This window comes from Rhinoraja longicauda, chromosome 9, assembly GCF_053455715.1.
Source record: "Rhinoraja longicauda isolate Sanriku21f chromosome 9, sRhiLon1.1, whole genome shotgun sequence".
NCBI lineage: Eukaryota > Metazoa > Chordata > Chondrichthyes > Rajiformes > Arhynchobatidae > Rhinoraja > Rhinoraja longicauda.
Window position 1 is genome coordinate 23,135,663 of NC_135961.1, and position 23,789 is coordinate 23,159,451.

The following is a 23,789-nucleotide window of genomic DNA, read 5'->3' on the forward strand; positions in this document are numbered from 1 at the left end:
TAGAATTGAGCAGTTTTTTTGTATGCAGGCAAGCTTGCTGTTGTGTTGACCTAGAATTTATCTCAAATTTACTGATTTATAGTTAAAATTAGTGGATTTGTTTTCAATGTTGCCAGTATTACCTTTTGAATGTAATATTGCATGTAGTCCTAAATATTTCTGCAAAAATCAAATATTTCTTATTTTTCTTTCTTAGAACTGGCTTCAAGCAACAGATTTGACTAAGGATGTGTATCATCACCTTGCCTATTTTGTACCAAAGATTTACTGCAGAGACTCTAACCCTAATCCACTTAATGAAGAAATGTTAGCTCAACATATTCTATTGGAACCGTTAGAATGGTACCTTTGTGGAGAGGATCCATCTATGGGAATTATCAAACTTGAAAAGGCAAATAAGTCATCACAGCTCTGCGGACGTGTTTTCAAAATTGGAGAGCCTACCTATTCGTGCAGGTACTAAAATTGTGACTAGTTAAATTCTGTGAATTCTACTTGTGCACACCTGGATATTTGGCCGTCAACGAACAAGAATCACACTCTAACACCAATGTTCTTTAATATTGGCTGTATTTTATGGGCAGCAGAGAAGGAATGGGCTCTGTTGACAGCTGCTATTTCATGTGCTGTTTGAAGCAGAGACTTGCTGTTTTGGGGTATCCAGCATGATTCTATCAAGAAGGTTTATGGTGTATGTGATCAGGGAAAGAAACAGCAAGGATTTTCAACCAATCAGTATGACAGTTGTTACTGAATTTAAACTGGCAAGTATAAGATAGATTCTAATAATATGCAGGTAAGTTAATCCGTTTTGGAAAAGAAAACGGGCAGCGAAAAACAGGAAAATAAATTAATTGTCAAGTCAAGTCAAATTTATTTGTCACATACACATACACGATGTGCAGTGAAATGAAAGTGGCAATGCCTGTGGGTTGTGCACAAAAAGAATTACAGTTGAATCATCCTTGAACAAGCAAATCATAAGTAATTATAGACTTTTACATAGAAACAGAAAATAGTTGCAGGAGTAGGCCACTCGGCCCTTCGAGCCAGCACAGTCAGCCATTCATTATGATCATGGCTGATCATCCAAAATCAGTACCCCCGTTCCTGCTTTCTCCCCATATCCATTGATTCCGTTAGCTCTAAGAGCTAAATCTAAGTCTCTTGAAACCGTCCTGTGAATTGGCCTCCACTGCCTTCTGTGACCGAGAATTCCACAGATTCACAACTCTCTGGGTGAAAAAGTTTTTCCTCATCTCAGTCCTAAATGGCCTGCCCCTTATTCTTAAACTGTGACCCCTGGTTCTGGACTCCCCCAACATGGGGAACATTTTTGCTACGTCTAGCCTGTCCAATCCCTTAAGAATTTTATATGTTTCGATAAGATCCCTTCTCATCCTTCTAAACTTCAGTGAATACAAGCCCAGTCGACTGATTCTTTCAACATATGTTTGTCCTGCCATCCTGGGAATTAACCTTGGTAAAGCTACGCTGCACTCCCTCAATAGCAATAATGTCCTTCCTCAATTTAGGAGACCAAAACTGCACACAATAGTGATGCAGTGATTCCCAGATCCTTAAAAATAAAAAATAAAATTCTTACTGAGGTCATTAAAACTCACTTACCCTTTAATATGATTGTCACATAGTTTGGAGAAATAGTGAGCACGTATACTACAATTATGGGGTTTCTGTGGTAAATTGTACACAGACAGAACATCAGCTTCCACTGTATGCTGACCAATTAAAAGTAAATCTTATTCGCTTTCCAAAGATCTTGATTTTGATTAAGTTTCTTTAGGAATATGATTTTCTCTCAATGGGTTTGCAGTGACTTGAGTTAGCAAGCTTTTTTATTTTGCATTTGTGTAATTCTGGTGGGGGGGGGAGGGGGAGAAACGGGTTTTTCTACATTCCAAGTACCTCAATTCAGTCCTCTTAATCAGCTACTATGTAATATGAAAATAAACAATTGGTGCTTCTTGCCTGCACTTTGTAAACTGTTGGAAGTTATTTAACAAATTAATATATCAAATTAAGATTGTGCTGCATACACGATTGTTGGTTTAACCGAGGCTAGCCCCTGCATTGTATGCCAAGCAACTCTGTTAAACTTGGCACTTTATAGAGATTGTTTTCAGACAATTGTGAATGGCAAATTAAAATGTTCCAGTTTCTTTTAGGTTTTGGAAAATAATATCTGGGTAATTTCTTTGGAACATGTTGCATTGCCAAACACTTCACAGAATCCTTCAAGGCCCAATTGTATGTTTCTCACCTTGGTGTTTCGATGTTTTTTTGTATTACTGTGATAACAAGATTCCAGCTGCTGAAGAAATATATTCAATTTGCGTTTTGGCGCAAAGTATCCCGATATTTATATGCCTCTCTCAAATTGAAACTAAATAATTTGTAATTCCCTTAAAAGGTGAAGGAGGGAGTAAACCATAAACAGTGCATCTAGTGGCTTGGCAATTTGGGAAATGGAAATTCATCCTTGTGTAATTCACCGATCACCACATGAAAAAAATCACGATCTGGAATAGAAATTCACTCTTACGGAATGAATAGGGAAATTGTTGGAATCTCCAACTGCTAATAGGTTACTTCGAAAATAAGATTGCACAGAGTCAATGTAGAATTATGAGGGAAATCATGCAAAATCTATCTGAATTTTTGAGGTTGTAAGTAGCAGTATATGTAATGTGCGTCACATTTCCACCGGGTGGTGCTGTGATGGCAGCCTCACCAACAGTCTGTCTTTTCGTCTTTTTTTTTGTTATATTTAGTGTGTTTTAAAATTATGTGTTAATGTTCTCTGGTTTGTTTTATGTGTGGGGGGGGGGGGGGGGGGTGTGGTCGGAGGAAACTTTTTTTCAATCTCTTACCTTACCGGAGATGCAATTGTTTTCCGGATCATATCTCTGGTTGCTCTGCGGCCTAACATCATGGAGCTGAAGGCCTTCCTCGCGACTGACTTTGAGCCCCACCGCGGGGCCGTGGACTTACCATCGGAGCCGATCCCTTGCCTAGGATCGACGCTCCAACCATGGCCTGCGGATTTCAACATCGAGGAGCTCGCAGTCTCGGGTAGAGACCGATGTCGGGAGCTCCAAACGAAGCAGAAGGTTTCGACCAGCCCCGACCCGGGTCCAATCGCCTGGCGTGGGGGAGCTGAGATACCCCCCCGATGCAGGAGCTTGATCACCCCAATGCGGAGGGTCCAAACGCCGTCGGCTACATGAGGAAGATTGCCCTGTCAACGGAAGGCTCAAGGCCCCCGACCACGGGAGAACAAAGAAGGGAAGATATTGAACTTTTTTTCGCCTTCCATCACAGTGAGGAATGTGGAGGAGTCACTGTGGTGGATGTTCAAATAAAAATGTATTTTGTATGTTCTGTTACTTTTTATTAGTATGGCAAATGAAATCACACGTATGTTGCAAAACATACTTGGCTAATAAAGTATGATTATGATTATTATGATTATGTAAGGGTTGATGTATTTAGATATCCAGGAGGCTCTTCAATAAGAGTCACAAAAGATAATTATTGAACCTAATTTTGAGTGCACACTATTGGGGAAAAATATACTGGTGTCGACTGAATTTAATGGCAGCATATAATTAGGGGGAAATTAATCATTTTTGGGTTGGGAGGCTGTGACCCATGTGTTGCTGCTGGAATATAAGTTTCCACTGTTCGGTGATTAACAGTGATTTCATTGAGAGGATAGAATATGCTAAATGCATGTCAAATGGCAGTACTCAGTGAGAGGTGAATGCAGTGAAGGTTCGGGGATATAGATATATTGACTGAATGGCAGATAGAATATTGTGGAAAGAAGAAATTATCTACTTTTGGAAGAAAAAATAGAAACATTTTGTAAGCTCGAGTCGAGTGTTTAATTGTCATGTACGAAAAAGGACAATGAAATTCTTACTTTCAGCAGCACAATAGATTTGACAACATAGTACTCACTAGATATCTTAAAAAACAGACAAAATAAAAGTTAATTAAATTTAAAAAAACGATACAATGCAAAACCAAACAAAGGCCAAAGTCCCGAATGTACCATTTGGAGTTTAGTTGGAGTTCACAGTGTTCAATAGTCTGATGGTTGTTGGGAAGAAGCTGTCCCTGAACCTAGATGTCAGTTTTCAGAATCCTATACCACCTTCCTGATGGCAGGAGTGAAATGAGCATGGCCAAATGAGAGATGGTGTAGATGCTTATTCCAGGCATTAAAGTTGCTGAAGCAGAATGAACTGTTTGTTGTACATGAGTTAGTGTAGATACAGAAAACTGTGTGTTTGCTTTCTGCCATTCCACTTAGAATAAGATGAGTTATTTTTCTCCATTTCCATAAACAATGGTGAGTTCACATCTGGAATATTGTGTACAGGCCTGATTTCCTCAACCACTGAAGAGTATAGTTGCAATTGAGGCAGTGCTGAGAAAGATCACCAAGTAGGTTGCTGGAATACTGAATTTATCACTTGGGAGCTTAAACAGATGAGGTGGCATTCTGTGAGCTTGGAAAAATGAGAGGTAATCTTGCTGAATAGATTAAATTCTTTCAGAAATTGACATGGTGAACACAATTAAATCAATATTTAATTGCTCTGACAAAGTGGCAGTGAGCCTGCCTTCCACGGTGCAGCTGAGAGGGAATTTTAAGGATTTAGACCCACCAATGTTGAGTGGGCAAATATATTTCCAAGTCAGGATGGTGTGCAACTTGGAGGGAATCTTGTACGTGGTGATGATGTTTACATGTACAGTGCCATTGTCCTTGGTGTCAAGGGAGTAGACTCAGTGAGTAACTGATGCATTTTGGTGACAATGGGTTGTCAATCAAGCAGGCTCCTTTGTCCTAAACAGCATCAAACTTGTTGAGAATTATTAGCAAGTGGAGAATATCCCATCACATTCCTGTCTTGGTGGTGGAAACAATTTGTGGTGTTAGGAGGTGAATCACTCACTTCAGTATCTGTAGCCATGGTATTTATGTGACTGGTCAAGTTGTCCCTCTGATGGTCAGGGATTTGGTGAGGGTAATGCTACTGAATTCAATGGGGGATAGATTCTCTCTTATTGCATGTGGTCACTGTTGAACGCTTTTACAGTGAGAATGTTACTTGACTTTTATCAACTCATGCCTGAACATCATCTAGGTCTTGAAGATAGTCACAAAAAGCTGGGGTAACGTAGCGGATCAGGCAGCATATCTGGAGAAAAGGAATAGGTGATGTTTTGGGTTGAGACCCCTCTTCAGACTGATCATCCAGGTCTTGCTGCATTTGCAACTTTTTAAAGAGATTAATCTTTATTTTTGCATCATTTTGAGGTTTCAATGCTAATACTGTTTGTGATGAAGATGGAAATAAATACAATGGATAGATTGTCTCACTTAATATATGATAACATATGGTGTAGATGACTGCAATAATTCAGTTTGGACATACTCAAATCTCGTTGTGGGACTTGAGTTACTCATTGATGTGTTCAAATCATTCTCTGCTTGTGTGAAAGATCATGAGACTTGCTGATAAGATCTGCAGTATGACTTTAGTCCTTTTGTTTTCCCCAGCTGATGAATTGGTATCAAGGGATCACAATCCTAGGATCATCATGTAAAGGGCAAGGTCAGATGCATTTTTTTCAGAGGGCTGCAAATAATTGCAGGTGAAAACTTAGTCTCCCCACACAGCCATTATATCTGTACATCATGATATGCTCTCTCCATCTAATCCAAAAATCATGCGATCTCCTGGCAGATTGGATAAATTGGCTATGCATGAGCAGAATTGTGTTTAACTTGCCTGATATTAAAGTGTTAAATATAATAAGATTAAAAAAGTGGAACAAATTGACATTGGAGTTGCACCCCAATAAGGTGATTTATGAATTCCAGAAGGGGAGTAAAGAAAATGCAGAACATTGTACTCATTAAGAATCTCTTATCTGGTAGGGCTGCAGGAAAAATAGCCTTGGTGTTGCAAATATTGGAATCTACTTTGGGAATTTTTTTTTTAATGTTGTTTTCCACGTAGCCTGGAGAGTGGAATATTCAATCAGATATGATCTGTGAATTATTTCAAAATAATGTGCTAAAATAATGTAAAGGATTTGTTAATGAATCCTCCTGTCCGAATTGATCTGCTCTCTGTATTATTCTGGAAGATAAATCTTTTTATATAAAATGTCCATGACACCATGATAACGTGACTTTTTATCTTTTTTTTATTGAAGGGATTGTGCAGTAGATCCAACCTGTGTGCTATGCATGGAATGCTTCTTGGCCAGTGTGCACAGAGAACATAGATATAGGGTAGGTTATTTTACTTTCCTTAAATTATTGAAGCAAAGCATTGAAATGTTTCTGTTTACTGATTAACTTGTAGCTACTTGACAATAGTCTTTGTACATAAGCCCTTTAATTCATCAAAAAACGGATAAATTAATGCTGAATAAAAGCCATTAATCGAGGAAGGATAATTTCCCTCTCCCTTGAAAAGAGACTCATTTTCCCTCTACTAACACTTTCCATCGCCTGTGGTGCTTGTCCACGTCCTCAATAACTTCTCTTTTGACTCCTCTCACTTTCTCCAAGTTTAAGGTATAGCCATACACGCTCACATGGCCCCCTAGCTTTGCCTACCTTTTTGTCAGTTACATCGAACAATCCTTGTTCCAAATGCACCATCCCCCAAATCTTTCTCTGCTACATCGGGATTGCCATCTGCACCTGCTCATTAACTTTACCATTAACTTCCACCCTCTGACACCTCACTCTCTCCTTTCTTAATCTTTCTGTCTCCACGACAGGGGACAGACTAACGACTGATGACTACTATAAACGTACTAGTGTAAGAAAATAACTGCAGATGCTGGTACAAATCAAAGGCATTTATTCACAAAATGCTGGAGTAACTCAGCAGGTCAGGCAGCATCTCAGGAGAGATGTCCTTTGTCCCGCCCCCCCTGACATCAGTCTGAAGAAGGGTCTCGACTATAAACCTACTGACTCTCACAGTTATGTGGACTCCACTTCCCCGCACCCTGCCTCTTCTAAAGACTGTTCCCTATTCTCAATTTCTCTACCATATCTGCTCCAAGACAAGGGTTTCCATTCTAGGACATATGAATTGTCCATGTTCTTTAGTAAATGTAGTTTCCCCAGTGCTGTCAGAGATGGACCCCTCACCCGCATCTCCTCAGTGTCCTGCAATTCTGCTCTCGCTCCCTCTTCCCCAGGCGGAACAAGGATAGAGTTCACCTGGTCCTCATCTTTAATCCCACCAGTCTCCGCATCCAACATGTCATCCTCCGACATTTCTATCACGTTTAACATGATCCAACCGCCCCCAGACCGTCAAAATAGGCCCTCACCTCTCCTCCACCATTACACTGAGCACCGGCTCACCACAGGGCTGTGTGTTGAGCCCCATCCTTTACTCCCTCTACACTCACGACTGCGCCCCCACCCATCCCACCAACACCATCATCAAGTTCGCGGATGACACGACTGTGGTTGGACTCATCTCAGGAGGAGATGAGACAGCCTATAGGGATGAAATCCAAAGGCTGGCAGCATGGTGTTCAGTGAACAATCTTGTCATGAACTCATCCAAAACAAAGGAACTTATAATTAACTTCAGGAAAACCAGTGTAGAATACGACCCACTCTACATCAATGGGGTCTGTGTGGAAAGGGTACCCGCTTTCAGGTTCCTGGGTACGCACATCGCAGAGGATCTTACCTGGTCTACCAACACCATCACCACAGTAAAGAAGGCACAGCAGAGACTCCACTTCCTGAGGATCCTCAGGAAAACCAACCTGCAGGAGAAGCTCATGATGTCCTTCTATCGCTGCTCCATCGAGAGTGCTGGCATACTGTATAACCACATGGTATGCCAGCTGCTCAGAAAAGGACAGGAAGGCCCTTAGAGGGTCATCACGACGGCCCAGAAGATCATCGGCTGCTCACTGCCCTCCCTGGAGCACCTGTTCAGCCTACGCTGCCTCAGTAGAGCAGGCAAAATAATAAAAGATCCATCCCACCCCGGCCACCGTCTGTTTGTTCATCTGCCCTCTGGTCGACGTTTCAGGTCGATCAAATCCCGAACAAACAGACTTAAGAACAATTTTTACCCCAGGGCCATACGAGAACTGAACACTACCTTCTGCACTAGGCAACACTGTTAAAAAATCTTTTGTACTTAATATAATTGTATTTATTTGTTTTTGCATTTATTGCATATATGTTTTTACGCACCGTCAGGATTGGCTATTTTTTAATTTCGTTGTACTCGTTGCAATGACAATAAATGAATATTATTATTATTATTATTATTATCCCACCACCAGTCACATCTTGCTCTGCAACTCCTTGGTACACTCATCCCTTTCCACTCAAACCACCTCTTCCATACGTACCTTCCTCTGCAAACGCAAGTGATGTAGCACATGTCCCTATACCTCCTTCTTGCCTCTATCCAGGGACCCCAGTAGTTTTCCAGATGAGACAAAGGTTCACATGCACCTCAACTACGTTGAACACTTGCTAATAATTTTAACTACTTCCCATTCCCATACTGACCTCTCTGTCCTGGGCCTCCTCCATTGCCAGAGTGAGGCCATACACAAACTGGAGGAAATAGTTACATTTGGTTATGACACAACTGAGTAGTTTGAAAAGAATGAACTTCAGAATTGAGTATTAACTTGGTGCTTTCAAACAAGTAATGAAATAATGTTCAGCACTCCTTTTGCTTTTATTCTCCTTTATTTCTCTTTTTTATTGAGCACACTATTTTCCCTCACAATTTATGTTCTCATAATTTTCAGAAAATCCAGAACTCTTCAAACTGCATTCGTTTCTCACAAAGTTCTGCTTGCACCTTGTATGAGTTTATATTCATAACTCAGCTCAGCACATCAATTTCAAATTTTTTTTGCCGCGTGTTGATTCTTCTATACTCGATGCTGCTATCTAAGTCAGTCCAATTTGCCCATATTTGGTCCTTATCCCTTTAAATCTTTCCAGTTCATGTCCCTGTCCAAATGTCTTTTAAATGCTGTTAAGAGTACATGCCTCAACTACCTCCGGCAGCTCATTCCATATACTCAACACCTCAGAGTAAAAATGTTGTCTCTCAGATTTCTATTAAATCTTGCCCTTCTCGCCTTAAACCTATGTATTCTGCTTTATGATTCCCTTACCCTGGGCAAAAGACTCCCGTAGAGTGCATTCTCCTTCTCGCTCTCTCATGATTTTCTCCACCTCTATAAGATCACCCCTTAACGTCCTGGGCTCCAAGGAATAGTCCAAGGCTGGACAAACTCCCCCTAGTCCTGGCATAATCCTTGCAAATCTTCTCTGCACTCTCTTCAGCTTAATGCCATGTTTCCTATGGTAGGGTGACTAAAAATAAACACACTTTTAGGTCAGGCACCTATCTCCAAATTAATTATTAATACCTACGTACAATGTACATGATCATGATTCAAAATAGCAATGGAAATGAAAAAATAATTATGCTTATTAACATTTACGAAATGGTATTTTGATGATATATCATTGACCCAAGATATTCTCTGTCCACAAAGCTGTTTTCTATAGCTTCTGTTTTTATTTCCCCAATTGATCTCTCTGTCAATGTTTGCAGCCTTTTCCACCATCGTTAAAAAGCCCCAAAGGCCCTGTTGCAGATGTAGATTTTCTCTTCCAATTTCCTCCTTTGAGTTTGTAGGGTAAAAGAACAATGACTCAAAACCATGAAGGTATTTGAGACATTTTGTTAAAAGTGTCCCCACAAATATTTTCTGTAAAGCAGTATATCAAATTGGATTTTGTTGCTTCACCTGCCAGGTGCATTCTTAATTGAAAAGTGATAAGTGATAATTGTTTAGGAAGTTGCAGAGGTTCACCTGCATCTCCTCCAACCTCATCTGCTGCTCCAGATGTCAACTTCTCGACATCGGCGAGACCAAACGCAGGCTCGGCGATCATTTCGCTCAACACCTTTGCTCAGTCCATCTTAACCAACCTGATCTCCCGGTGGCTGAGCACTTCAACTCCCCCTCCCAGTCTGATCTTTCTGTCATGGGCCTCTTCTAGGGTCATAGTGAGGCCCACTGCAAATTGGAGGAACAGCACCTCATAGACAATAGACAATAGATGCAGGAGTAGGCCATTCAGCCCTTCGAGCCAGCACCTTTCTGACCTTTCTGTCATGGGCCTCCTGCAGTGCCATAGTGAGTCCCAATGGAAATTGGAGGAACAGCACCTCATATTTTGCCTGGGCAGCTTGCAGCCCAGTGGTATGAACATTGACTTCTCCAACTTTAGATTGTTCCTCTGTCCCTCTCTTCCCCTCCCCAGATATCCCACTGTCTTCCTGTCTCCACTTATATTCTTCCTTTGTCCCACTCCCCTGACATCAGTCTGAAGAAGGGTCTCGACCCGAAACGTCGCCCATTCCTTCCCTCCTGAGATGCTGCCTGACCTGCTGAGTTACACCAGCTTTTTGTGAATAAATACCTTCGATTTGTACCAGCATCTGCAGTTATTTTCTTATATTTTCAAGCTTAAACTTATGGACAAAACTGTAGTCAAGAAATATTTCAATAGTTGGTGACTTGTTACCCAGAAGTGCATTTGATGGTTTTGTTTAATTTGTTGAGTGTTGTAGTGAAGAAGAGTGTTATGAATATTTGCACTGCCTCAAGTTAAAGATTCTGAAATCTAACAACACGGGGTGTCATTGTTCTTGTATACTATTATTTTCATATGGCGGAATTTGGTTGTGGATGTCTTTAGCGAACAGAAATATGCTGAGGGTTAACATTTTCTTGATAAAAGCAGATGACCAGATGAGTTTTATAGACAATAGACAATAGGTGCAGGAGTAGGCCATTCAGCCCTACGAGCCAGCACCGCCATTCAATGCGATCATGGCTGATCACTCTCAATCAGTACCCCGTTCCTGCCTTCTCCCCATACTCCCTCACTCCGCTATCCTTAAGAGCTCTATCCAGCTCTTTCTTGAAAGCATCCAACGAACTGGCCTCCACTGCCTTCTGAGGCAGAGAATTCCACACCTTCACCACTCTTTGACTGAAAAAGTTCTTCCTCATCTCCGTTCTAAATGGCCTACCCCTTATTCTTAAACTGTGGCCCCTTGTTCATATTTCGCTAGCCCAGCGGTATGAACATTTTCTAACTTTAGATAGCTCCTCTGTCCCTCAATTCCCCTCCCCCTTCCCAGTTCTCCCACAATCTTCCTGTCTCCACCTATATCCTTTCTTTGTTCTGCCCCCCCCCCCCCCCCGACATCAGTCTGAAGAAGGGTATTGACCCAAAACATCACACATTCCTTCTCTCCAGAGATGCTGCCTGACCTGCTGAGTTACTCCAGCATTTTGTGATACCAGTGATAATTGTTGATAAGAATCAACATTTCATAATTGTCATGCTTCAAATTAGTGGGAATAATGATGGAATTTGTTTCTTACTTTCTATTTCCTTGGATTTCTTTTTCTAATCGGGAATAAGATTAATATTTAAATGATTGCTTTTTGATCTAGATGACAACATCAGGCGGTGGGGGTTTCTGTGACTGTGGAGACACTGAAGCCTGGAAGCAAGGTCCATATTGTCAAAAACATGAACCTTCTGGCTCAGAAGCTCTGGAGGAGGTATAGTATATTTTCTTGATCAGTGATTTAAAATAGTAATGTTTCTTTTAAAATATTTAATGGAAAGTTTATTTTAATATTAATACGGATTATGGGTACTTTTGGACTTGATCCTGTTGCTGCTGAGCCATTTTGAAGGACAATTTACCTTGACAACTAATGAAGTCAGACAAACACATCGATGTGGAATTTGAGCCACAAATTGGCAAAATTGAGAAGAGCAGCTATTTTCCTTTGTGTCAAAAATCAGCTGTGAATCAACTTTCAGCTATTCGAACTCTCAACATGTTAGAATTCATTTTAACTTACCTTGTTAATTCTTGTGCATTGATATGCGTTTGCTTTGAGTTACATTTTAAATCCCTCATTCTGTCAGGATCCACTGGAGCATTTATCGGAGGACATGATTGGACGTGCCTATAATATTTTTGCAATTGCATTCAAATATGCAGTAGATATGCTAACATGGGTAGAGGAAGAGAGACTGCCTTCTGGATTAGAGCCCCTGTAAGTATAAGCGGTAATTGCAACTGCAAATACAACTCCACCACCGATTTTCCAGCAACTGATGGTCTGGCACTTTCTTTAATCCATTTAAAATTTAGAGAGAGCACTTGAAATCACCCACGGAAGTGCCCCCCCCCTCAGAAATTGTGGCACCTACGTAGCCCCCGACAGTGAGGCGGCTGAACTCAACCCCATGAGGACTTCTGTGGCCAAACCTCTGATCAGCATTTCGAATTTGCCCCCAGTGACCTGGGCTCTGGAACTCCATCCCGTCCGGAGCCACCAGATCTGTTCCCATAGTCGACTTCCGAAGCTGGCCTTATGGGCTGCAATTCTGGTCGCCCGGAAGCTTAGGCGGGCTGTTCCGATATCATTCGACTCCTTTTGGAGGCTATGACCTCTCGGTACCAAGGGTGCTGGAAATTTGGTGGTGGACCTGTAGCTGAGATGATACTGATTTCCAAACAAAAGTTGGTTTGAAAATTATTGCTTTTCCTCTTCTTTGTTGCCAGCTTTCACTTCTTTTGTTTGATTATATCCTAAACTTTAAATATGTCATGACTGCTGCATTATATTGAAAGGTGCTTGAAAGATGCCACACATCCTGTTTGCAGTTCCTTCCTACACTTTACATGTCATTTATCTCTTCCTGCAAAATAATTGGATTGAAGCCAATTAGTCTGTATGAATGCTGTTTAACCTGAATTTCAGCTTGCATCATCGAGCTTGATGTTGCAATTGAAAATGATTGATATTTGCAGCTAATTTTTAGAAACCCATTTGCCAGTAGGGTTAATTATTGTATCTCTTTCTTTCCCCTTTGCCACCTTTAGGAAAACAGTGACAACAGTCATCACAATCGCCAGCTCTTTGGCAAACACCATGCCATAAGTCAGCTGAGCTGAAATCAGTGTTGCAACTTTACTTATGGAAGCATTCCTCCCTTAATGCTGATCAATGAGGACCGAAAGCATTGTTTACTCAAGTCCACTTCTGATTCCCTCTGTCCCACATATCCCATGGTCCTTTACTCCTAATTTCACTCTGCTTGCTGAAATCATTAAATTTTCTAGATTGTTAGCATCATTAATACTTCTGTGGCAAATCATCAATATATTTGCTTTTGTGCTTGATCAGTTAATGCTTAAACAATCTGATCAGCTGTGGGCCTACCACAATTGGGTCTCAGACTGATTGATTAACTGAATTCCAGCACGTTTTCAAGATGGATCAACATGTGACATCTTGTGCTCCTGTAACTAACCACATAAGAAGGATCCATTTCTGAATGCTCCATTTTTCTCACTGTGACTTTGTTAAAACTGGGCAATCTAGCTGCTATGAATTGCAGAATCCCAAGTAGGACCTCACAGGAACTCCCAAAAATGGCAAGACCATCAAGGAAAATACAGAATCCATGTGTTGCTATTAGTAAATATTTACCGGAAAAAAAATAATATATTTTTTTACCTTTGTTGTGATTTGTTGTGAAAACGTTGTGTTTTATTTATTGAAAATACTTGTTATATGGTGCTCATTGAGGAAAATAAGTAAGTATTTCAAAATGAAGGCCAAAAGATAATTTGAAATACATGTATCATTTTTTTTCTTTAGGGAAAAGGAAGACACTTATTATTGTATGTTATTTAATGATGAAGTCCACACTTACGAGCAAGTGATTTCCACCTTGCAGAAGGCTGTGAACTGTACACAAAAGGAAGCTATTAGTTTTGCCACTACTGTGGATAGAGATGTGAGTTTTCACTTTTGTGTAATTTTTTGTGTGTAATCTCCAAACTGTATGCCAGCAGCTACAATTTGAAAACACTTATAGGGAAATGTTAAAAATATTGAACTGATTGATGTTCCTTGAGGAGAAATTCAGTCATAAAGTTGAAAATCGTTCATATAAGTTACGCATTCCACTTTCTTATTTTATCCCTCTTTATAATTAATCATGTGAAAGGTGAGATGGGTAATGGATTAAAAGTATTATATATGAATGCGCGAAGTATAAGAAGTAAAGTGAATGAGCTGAAGGCTCAGTTAGAGATTGGTAGATATGGCATTGTGGGGATTACAAAGACACGGCTGCAGGAAGATCGGGACTGGGAACTAAATATTCAGGGTTATACGTCCTATCGAAAGGACAGGCAGAGGAAGTGGGGTTGTTCTGTTGGTGAGGGATGAAATTCAGTACCTTGTGAGGAGTGACATCGGGACTGATGATGTAGAGTCGCTAGGGATAGAATTGAGGAATTGTAATGGTAAGAAGACACGAATGGGAATTATCTACAGGCCCCCAAACAGTAGCCTGGATATAGTGGTGTGTTGCAGCAGGAGTTAAAATTGGCATGTAACAAAGGTATTGCCACTGTGGTTATGGGAGATTTCAATATGCAGGTAGACTGGGAAAATCAGGTTGGTTCTCGACCCCAAGAAAGGGAGTTTGTAGAGTGTCTCCGAGATGGATTCTTAGAGCAGCTTGGACTGGAGCCTACCAGAGAGAAGGCAATTCTGGATTTAGTGTTGTCTAATGAAAATTTAAAACTGAGGTGAGAAATTATTTCACCCACAGTTGTGAATTTGTAGAATTCTCTGCCACAGAAGGCAGTGGAAGCCAATTCACTGGATGAATTTAAAAGAGACTTAGAATGAGCTCTAGGGGCTAGAAGAATCAAGGGATACGGGGAGAAGGCAGGCACGGGATACTGATTGTGGACGATCAGCCATGATCACAATGAATGGCGGTGCTGGCTCAAAGGGCCAAAAGGCCTCCTGCACCTATTTTCTATGTCAAGAAACAAAAAGCTGTAGTAACTCCGCGAGACAGGCAGCATCTCTGGAGAGAAGGGATGAGTAACGTTTCGGGTCGAGACCCTTCTTCCGACTAGTTAGAGAAAAGGGAAACGAGATATTGATGATGATGTAGAGATAAAGAACAATGAATGAAAGATATGCAAAAAAGTAACCTATCTTCAGTTTAAACCAGCATCTGCAGTTCCTTCCTACACATGAAGTAAAGTAAAATACTGACAATCTGCTCTCCCATTTGGTTCCGCATGGTGGCTATTCCCTCCATTCCCTTTAAATTGTCCGGTTTTACTGGAAATTTTTCCTCTGCTGTGTTATTAAAACATAGTGAAAAAAAAATGTGGCTTATTTGTAGAAATAATGTTTAATAGTCTGGGAAATGTGCTGAACTGGCACCACCAAAGTCCCAAGGGTACAGATTGTTTGAGTTTTACTGTAATTTGGTTTAGTTGATGGTCTGTGATCGCTGATATTCATAGGGAATGATGAATTCCACTTTTAATTTACAATGTTTATTTTATCTACTTTTTTTGTTACAAATGGTCCACAGAGGACGCTATAGCCACAGCCCTCCATGCTGCACTGTTCCACCTGGAGCAGCCGGGGAGCTACGTGCGGATGCTCTTTGTGGACTACAGCTCTGCCTTTAATACAATCCTTCCCCATAAACTGGTGGACAAACTGGGGGACTTGGGACTTCCACACTCCACCTGCATGTGGATAAATAGCTTCCTGTCAGCTCGCAGCCAGAGAGTCAGAGTGGGCCATCACACATCCACGGCCCTCAGCCTCAGTACCGGCTCTCCACAGGGCTGCGTGCTGAGCCCCCTGCTCTACACCATCTATACACATGACTGCACCCCCGCCCACCACAGCAACACCATTGTCAAATTTGCGGATGACACTACGGTGGTGGGACTCATCACCGGGGGGGACGAGTACGCCTACCGGGATGAGGCGGAGCAGCTGACAGTGTGGTGTGGAGAAAATAACCTGCTCCTCAACACCTTAAAGACAAAGGAAATAATAATAGACTTCAGAAAGAATAAAACGGACATGGTACCATTAACTATCAGAGGGGACTGTGTGGAGAGGGTGGCGGATTTCCGCTTCCTGGGAATCCATATTGAGGAGGACCTGACGTGGAGCGTGAACACCTCTGCGCTGCTGAAAAAGGTCCAGCAGAGACTGCACTTCCTGAGGGTGCTCAGGAAGAATAACATCACTCAGAGACTGCTGTTGTCCTTTTATCGGTGCTACATTGAGAGCATCCTAACATACTGTGTATGCGTATGGTACACCAGCTGCACAGCGGCTCAGAGGAAAGCGCTCCAGAGGGCCATTGACAACGCCCAGAGGATTGTCGGCTGCCCTCTACTTACCTTGGAGGACTTACACAGTTCCCGCTGCATCAAAAAATCCCAGAGTATTATAAAGGACATTTCCCACCCCGGACACTCCCTGTTTGAACTGTTACCGTCAGGCAGACGGTACAGATCTACAAGGACAAGGACAAACAGACATAAAAATAGTTTTTACCCCACTGCTATAAAGGCACTAAATGTAGCCGCCAAGGAACGCAGGGGCGATACATAATAAGAGACTGTGAAATCGACAGAAGGATGTAGGGTTGGGTGTTTATGCGTGCTATTTTCATGATATTTATTTTAGTTGTTTATCTTTTTTAAATATTTTACCTTGTATGTATCGTTAGCTTTTAGAAATGTTTGAATGGTGCACTGACTGGCTGACATTTTACAATTTCGTTGTACATGGCTCATGTTACAATGACAATAAAGGAACTATTCTATTCTATTCTACTTTAAAATACTTAATCTTCGACTGATGCCAGCTTTAAAAATAGCAAATCATCATAAAGTATAAGTTTGATGCTCTTTCTTTTCCTCTCTGCACAACAGAAGCTTAATTAGTCAGCTGAAGTTTACAGCTCGCCATAAGGAAAGTTACAAATACTCCAAACCCTAACATTGCACAGCGGTTTTATCATTGGGAACAAAGTTGCAGAATCCAAAACTCCAGATAGGCAGTCAGATTTTATGTCTATAGCAATTTTGACTTCTTGATCTACCCCGAAAAATCCAGATAAAACTTGTTTAGTTTACTGATGACTGCATTGGAGTTCTAGATGTGGAAATTTCACAATTAATTTAATTCTTATGGTATTTTAAGGGTCGTAGATCAGTTCGATATGGTGACTTCCAACATTGTGAGCAAGCTAAAACAGTAATAGTGGTGAGTAAGAATCTAACTTTCCTCTCAAAATGTACAATGTATTTATTAAGATACCTAATGTAAATTGACTAATTGATATTTGTTTTTCATATTTAATTTACTTTAGAGGAGTACTAGTCGACAAACCAAACCGCTAAAGGTGCAAGTAATGCATTCCTCTGTGGTTGCACATCAGGCATTTGCCATAAAGTTGTTAATATGGCTGAGCCAGGTGATTGGTTATTCGGGTAAGAATTATTATTTTTTAATGCTTTTTGGCACTAGGTTGTCGTTTTAGGTTCAGGTTTATTATTGCCACGTGCAGTGAGGTAGAGTGAAAAGCTTTATTTTGCATGCTATACAAACAGATCAGATATACTATATATAAATAGAATCAAGTCATACTCGTACAATAAATAGAGCCAAAGGAAATATATACAGTGCAGAATATAGTTCTCAGCATTGTCAGCCACGGGTGCCTCTTACTCCCCTTGGAATCTTTCCTCTTCTTTGGGATAAATTGATCCTGCAATTTCTGCATTATTTCCAGGAATACCTGCCATTGCTGTTCCACCGTCTTCCGTGCTAGGGCCTCCTTCCAGTCAATTCTGGCCAGCTCTTGCCTCATGCCTTTGTAATCCCCTTTGCTATACTGTAATGCTCACACTTCCGATTTTCCCTTCTCCCTCTCAATTTGTAGACTAAAACTTATCATATTGTGATCACTACATCCTAATGGCTCTTTTACCTCGAGTCCCCTTATCAGATCAGGTTCATTACACAGCACTAAATCCAGAATTGCCTTCTCCCTAGTAGGCTCCAGTTCAAGCTGTTCTAAGAATCCATCTTGGAGACACTCCACAAACTCTCTTTCCTGGGGTCCATTACCAACCTGATTTTCCCAGTCTACCTGCATGTTGAAATCTCCCATAACCACCGAAGCATTACATTTGCGACATGCCAATTTTAGCTCATGATTCAACTTGCACCCTATGTCGAGGCTACTGTTTGGGGGCCTGTAGATAACTCCCATTGGGGTCTTTTTACCCTTACAATTCCTCATTTCTATCCATACTGATTCTACATCTCCTGATTCTATGTGATCCCTTGCAAGGGAGTGAATATCATTCCTCACCAACAGAGCAACCCCACGCCCTCTGCCCACCTGTCTGTCTTTTCTATATGTTGTGTACCCCTGAATATTCAGTTCCCAGCTCTGGACATCTTGTAGCCATGTCTCAGTGATTCCCACAACATCATACTTGCCAAGGTCTAACTGAGCCTCAAGCTCATCCACTTTATTTCTTATACTTCGTGCATTTAAATACAACACTTTAATTTCGGTATTCACCTCCCCTCTCACACCGGTCACAATTGGCCCTGACCTTACTCTCTTATCCCTTCTCGAACTTCCCTCCCCATTCAGTCGAGAGTCCTTTGCAATTTCTCCTGTATTCGCTTCCCCTTTAACTCAATCTTCATATTCCCATTTTCAAGCTTCTGTACCCTTTTCCGTAGGGGAGCAGGGAGAAGATGAAATGTCCGGAGTTGGACAAGTATTTGATTATGTTGGCTGTTTTTCCAAGGCAGTGTGAAGTGTAGATGGTGGGTATTCTGCTCTGTTATTCAATGGCATATGAGACATTTAAAAAATCCTGATATACAGGTTCAAAATACTCTGAAGGGGGAGTACTTTCATGTTAGTTGTAGAATAACGTGTAATCAACTCAGCAACAGGTAGCACAGTGGATTTTTCATAAAAATGGATCATTTATTTTTTCAAATGTTTGTCCTATCAAGGTGGATTAAGGCGAATATTGTGTCAAGTGGGGTTACAACAAAGACCAGATGAGGACCATTCTTCTCTCATTGATAAATTGATGCTGTGTGACTCAAAATTATGGAAAGGTAATACTATTTTAGATTGTTTGATTTTTGTACATTATGTGAATGATAGGATATGGGGTTTGTGCAGGAACTTATCCTCCGAGGTATACAATATGCTTTTGAAAGGCCGGGCAGATGGCTTATTCCTGATTTATTTCAAGATCTTATGTTCTCTTTCATTTTATGTGACGCTATCTAGTGTTAAGCAAGTTATCGAGAAACCCAAAATAAATACATAGTGCTGTAAAGACATTACGTCCGAGAGGGTCTATCAATTACCAATGCTAGATAGCAGAGAAAACAGCTAATTTTACATTGCACAGAGAATTATGGAATGACTAAAACAAAAGTCATTCTGTATTACCCCAGGGCCATACGAGAACTGAACACTACCTTGCACTAGGCAACACCGTTAAAAAATCGGTCATATAATTGTATTTAATTGTATTTATGTATTTATTTGTTTTTGCATTTATTGCATATATGTTTGTACGCACCGTCAGGATTGGCTATTTTTTAATTTCGTTGTACTCGTTGCAATGACAATAAATGAATATTATTATTATTATTATTATTATAAAAGCAATATCTCTGTAATAGGATTGAGCCACAATTACCATGGTGATAAATTGCTGATGGACCCATCTGATTGAAAGATTAATGAGAGTAGTTAGAATACAAAGGGATATGTGGAAGTTGGGAAATACAGGTCAGAGCTGTGTAAAATGCCCAGCAGATGAAGCAGAGTGAGGAATGAGATTAATGGAATTAATTTTTCAGTTGGACAACCTACTGCAGAACTGGCAAGTTCTAATATAAACCAGAAAGTAAGTTAATTGAAATTGTTAAATTTGGTATTGAGTTCCAAGGGTTGCAATGAGCCCAGGCAAAGGTCCCAATTTGCGAAATATACCCTTTATCATGTCAGTTTAATGAGTTTTTGTTCATTATGGATTAAATCTAATGTGTGTTTTGGAGGTTCTGAAATAGTTTTCTGAATACATTCAAAACATCATTACCTCTAATACAAGTTTTTTTTTTCCTTGGTTCTGAAAATTAAAATATCTTATTGCAACTCTTATTTTACAAATTCCATGATTTCTATATTTATAAATTATGGGATCACTTCTATCTATTCAACCCATAACTCAAGCTTGGAGTTTTCAAGCATTGATTGTTCCTCTACGTCTTATTCTATCTATTGTCTTTTTAATTCATTTCTATCCATTGCAGTGATTGTGAATATTGTGGCTTCCTTTTCAAAGTTTCTTGTCCTTTATAAAGATCTTAAAGCCTTGAATGTTTAGCTCCTAGTCTTGCCTATCATGTAATCAGGTCTCCTTTATGCTGTTATGGCCTTTGAGCTGAATTTCTTTTTTTGAAGTTCTATCTCATTTTATTCTTGTTTTGTATTCCATGCTTTGGCATATGTGAATAATATTTGGGTCACCTTATCCACATGCACTGATGTTCTTGTTTTTATTGACAAAAGGATTTAGTTCAGCTGTTGATCTACAAATAGTTAAATAGCTGATTTAGTAATATTTTCACCCTGTTCATCACTCCTTTATTATTGGTATTTTATTGTTGACTATTCTTGTAAAGTGTTTTGTTCCTGGAATGTTAATATTACCTTTATTGTTATGTTTCTGCACTTTGCTCTTATCCAATCTTTGTTTTATCTCGTAGTTGCTGTCCCTTCCACTTCCTCCTTTTCAGCTTTAATGTATGCACTCTAGTCACTTTTGGTATGTCATTTTTCTTAGGAGCTTGTTTTGGTGCAGCGTATCTTATGGTTATGCTCCTTCCTTTCCCAGTACTTTTGCCAAGATCTCATGAAGTGGAAATCTTCCTTCACGTACCATTCTTTAAACAATCCATTTACTTTAGTTTCTGCTAACCTTCAAACAAAAACTAGAGTTTCAAAATTAAGGTCAATGCTTTCAGATACCTGGGAGGGGGAAATTGAACACAGTTCATAATTGTTGCAAATCATCCTCTGAAACTTCATCAACTGATTCTAATCATCAACTGATTCTAATGTGTGTCCACATCATTTAACGATTTAATTAAACATTCGGTTAATTAAAGATGAAATCTTGTTATTGGTAAATCCTCATCTGTTGTTTGCAAACATTCCAATGCAAGTTTCATTCTTTAAATATATCGATGAAGGTTGAAGGACAGCAATAACTAATATTCTTGAAATCTTAGTTCAGCAAAGACTGACTTTTTGCTTGGTGACAGTTCATGAAGGAGATAGATCATGCAAAGGAAGAATGTTACCAATTAAAATTGTCAGTGTTGGTGCGAGTTGCATCAAAGTGTGGCAAAAATGATCTCATATAACCTTTTCATGTGGTCATGTGTCTGCTATTCTGTGGAAATAGATTTCCTTTTGTGACAGTAATATCATTTTTCGTCCACATTCTCAATGTTTTTCCCTTAAGAATTATTTATTTTTTCAACAGGAGCCCGAAACATCTATCACCAGTTATTTATGAGCAGCCTTCTGATGGATCTGAAATATAAAAAACTATTTGCAGTCCGATTTGCAAAAGTAAGTGAAATATTGAATGATGTTCAATATTGGCAATTTATGTGAAGATTCATTCTCTGATAAAACTAGTTTCTAACTTGATAACTGAGTCTGTTGTATTTGTAATGTTAAGTATTTTCATTTAGTTCTTAACTCTGAATTTGCAGGAATTTTTAGGAAAGGAGCAAAAATATAGATTGCTCTGTTATTTACAGTGTATGCTATCTTTAAATCTATTTAAGAAATGATTGTTCCAGTTCTGGATGCTAGATAAATATATAATTTTAAATAAGGATGCATGGGCGCTGATGGTTAAAATATCTTTATTGTGAATTGTTGATGTAGAATTTGCATGTTAATTGCCTCATTTGTGTTATGGCTATTAATTTAATCTTTGCAACTTTTGGTTGAGGTATCATTTATTTTAATCTGGAATTAATTTGAAAAAACGTTGATGTAGTTCACAAAAGAATGACATTTAACGTATACAGATGTCGTCATTCCTAGGTTGATATGTAAGGAAACTAGATGTTGTCGTGGTTTAAAACCATGCTCCATCATCTTTGAATCTGAGACTAAAACTAGATAGACTGCCAGATTAGAATAATTGCCATGTGCAGATTTGCACTGTTAACAATCCCAGCTTTTGGCATTGTATAAACTTTGGTTATTCCGATTGGCAAGCAACCTTGTTCTGTGGTCACAAGATAATTGGCGTACATAAATATGTTGGATAAGGAGTAAAGATGCTCAGTTGTTGCGGTATACACACCTCGACATGTATGACACGATTTGTGACTGATGTCTCTCGCAAGTGTTATTCTCACAAACAATGAGGCTTCTCACAAGTGATACTCCCAGAGGTCCTCTGAGCAGGGTCAGTAGGTTAGACTGAAGATCTTTTCCACATTTAAGGAGATTTGCTTGTGGTGGAAAAATGATAAGAATATCCAGTCCTAATAGTTGATTATGCAAAATTTGTCCTCGCATCCATCCACGTACCCATGTAGCCTGGGTGGCTATATATGAAATTGATTAATGTCACTAAAGCTGAAATTGAGACATCTGAAAATGAATGGCCAATGCGATGTGAAATTAATACAAGGGGGTGTTTTTTTCCCAAATTTCCCGTTTGAACGTTGTAAATCTCTTTTTGCTTGTAGTTGAGTGAAAGTTTCTTTTCTCATTTCTAATTAAATCTGTAGATGATTATCCCCCCTACTTTTTTGCCATTTGAATCTTAATAAATAGATATTAAATCAGCACTTAATTTTGAGGACAATTTGGACATGACCTGGAGGTGAATTTATCTTGTGTTTAGAATTACCAGCAATTGCAGAGTGATTTTATGGAAGATGATCATGAGCGGGTAATGTCAGTGACCGCTCTCTCTGTCCAACTCTTCACTGTCCCAACATTGGTGAGTACAGTGGATTTTCATTCAACTTATTTTTGTCCCCCTCCTTGCCTCTTCTCTGCCTTTTCATTAGAACTATGAGAGGTTGCAGACTGACTATGTGAATGATGACCATGAAAGAGAGTTCTCGGTTACTGATCTCTCAGTGCAAATTTTCACAGTGCCTTCCTTGGTAAGTAATAATTCCACTTTGAACTAGCACAGCAAGATGTTTTGGTATCACTTATTATGTGAAGTCAAATTGCGTTGGTTTTTCTCAATTGAGTTCTGACACATAGTTCAGAAGTTTTTTGTTTTATTGTTATACCATTTGAGGTGGCAGATTTGCCAGGGGACTACAACTTGAAGGATTGGGTGGTTTTGGGTGAGAATGGATGCTGATGATAAGGATATCTTGATGGTTGTGCAATGACATTCTGTGTGCAGAGTTTCACATTGAGGAAAGAACATCATTGTTTATCGATTTTCCAATCTTGTGATAGTCATTGTGTTTACATGTTAAGAAAACAATTAGAGAAAGAATAGTTGGGTGCCATGTCCTCTACTTATGATTCAATACCTCAAGAAGGAGAAATATGGAAGAGAAAACAAGTTCTGCACGTTGTTCACCCAGTTACAATATAGTTACACCAGCTCTGTTGGTAAGCATTCAGGACCTTTTGAATGTGTTTTGAAAATGCC

At 39.8% G+C, this 23,789-nt stretch overlaps 1 protein-coding gene across 3 annotated transcripts in view; it reads left to right on the plus strand.

Annotated features, from left to right (window-relative positions):
• ubr2 (ubiquitin protein ligase E3 component n-recognin 2) overlaps positions 1–23,789 on the plus strand; it is a 109,473-nt gene that overhangs the window by 3,639 nt on the left and 82,045 nt on the right. For 2 of the 3 annotated variants that reach the window (XM_078404963.1, XM_078404965.1), the window contains exons 2-11: positions 197–456; positions 6,259–6,337; positions 11,602–11,712; positions 12,089–12,219; positions 13,834–13,972; positions 17,224–17,286; positions 17,393–17,513; positions 19,066–19,173; positions 21,624–21,712; positions 23,182–23,280. In XM_078404963.1, coding sequence (XP_078261089.1) covers positions 197–456; positions 6,259–6,337; positions 11,602–11,712; positions 12,089–12,219; positions 13,834–13,972; positions 17,224–17,286; positions 17,393–17,513; positions 19,066–19,173; positions 21,624–21,712; positions 23,182–23,280 — 1,200 coding nt within the window. Of the gene's footprint in view, positions 1–196; positions 457–6,258; positions 6,338–11,601; positions 11,713–12,088; positions 12,220–13,833; positions 13,973–17,223; positions 17,287–17,392; positions 17,514–19,065; positions 19,174–21,623; positions 21,713–23,012; positions 23,112–23,181; positions 23,281–23,789 lie in introns of all 3 variants that reach the window. The other variant, XM_078404964.1, reaches the window with a different exon arrangement.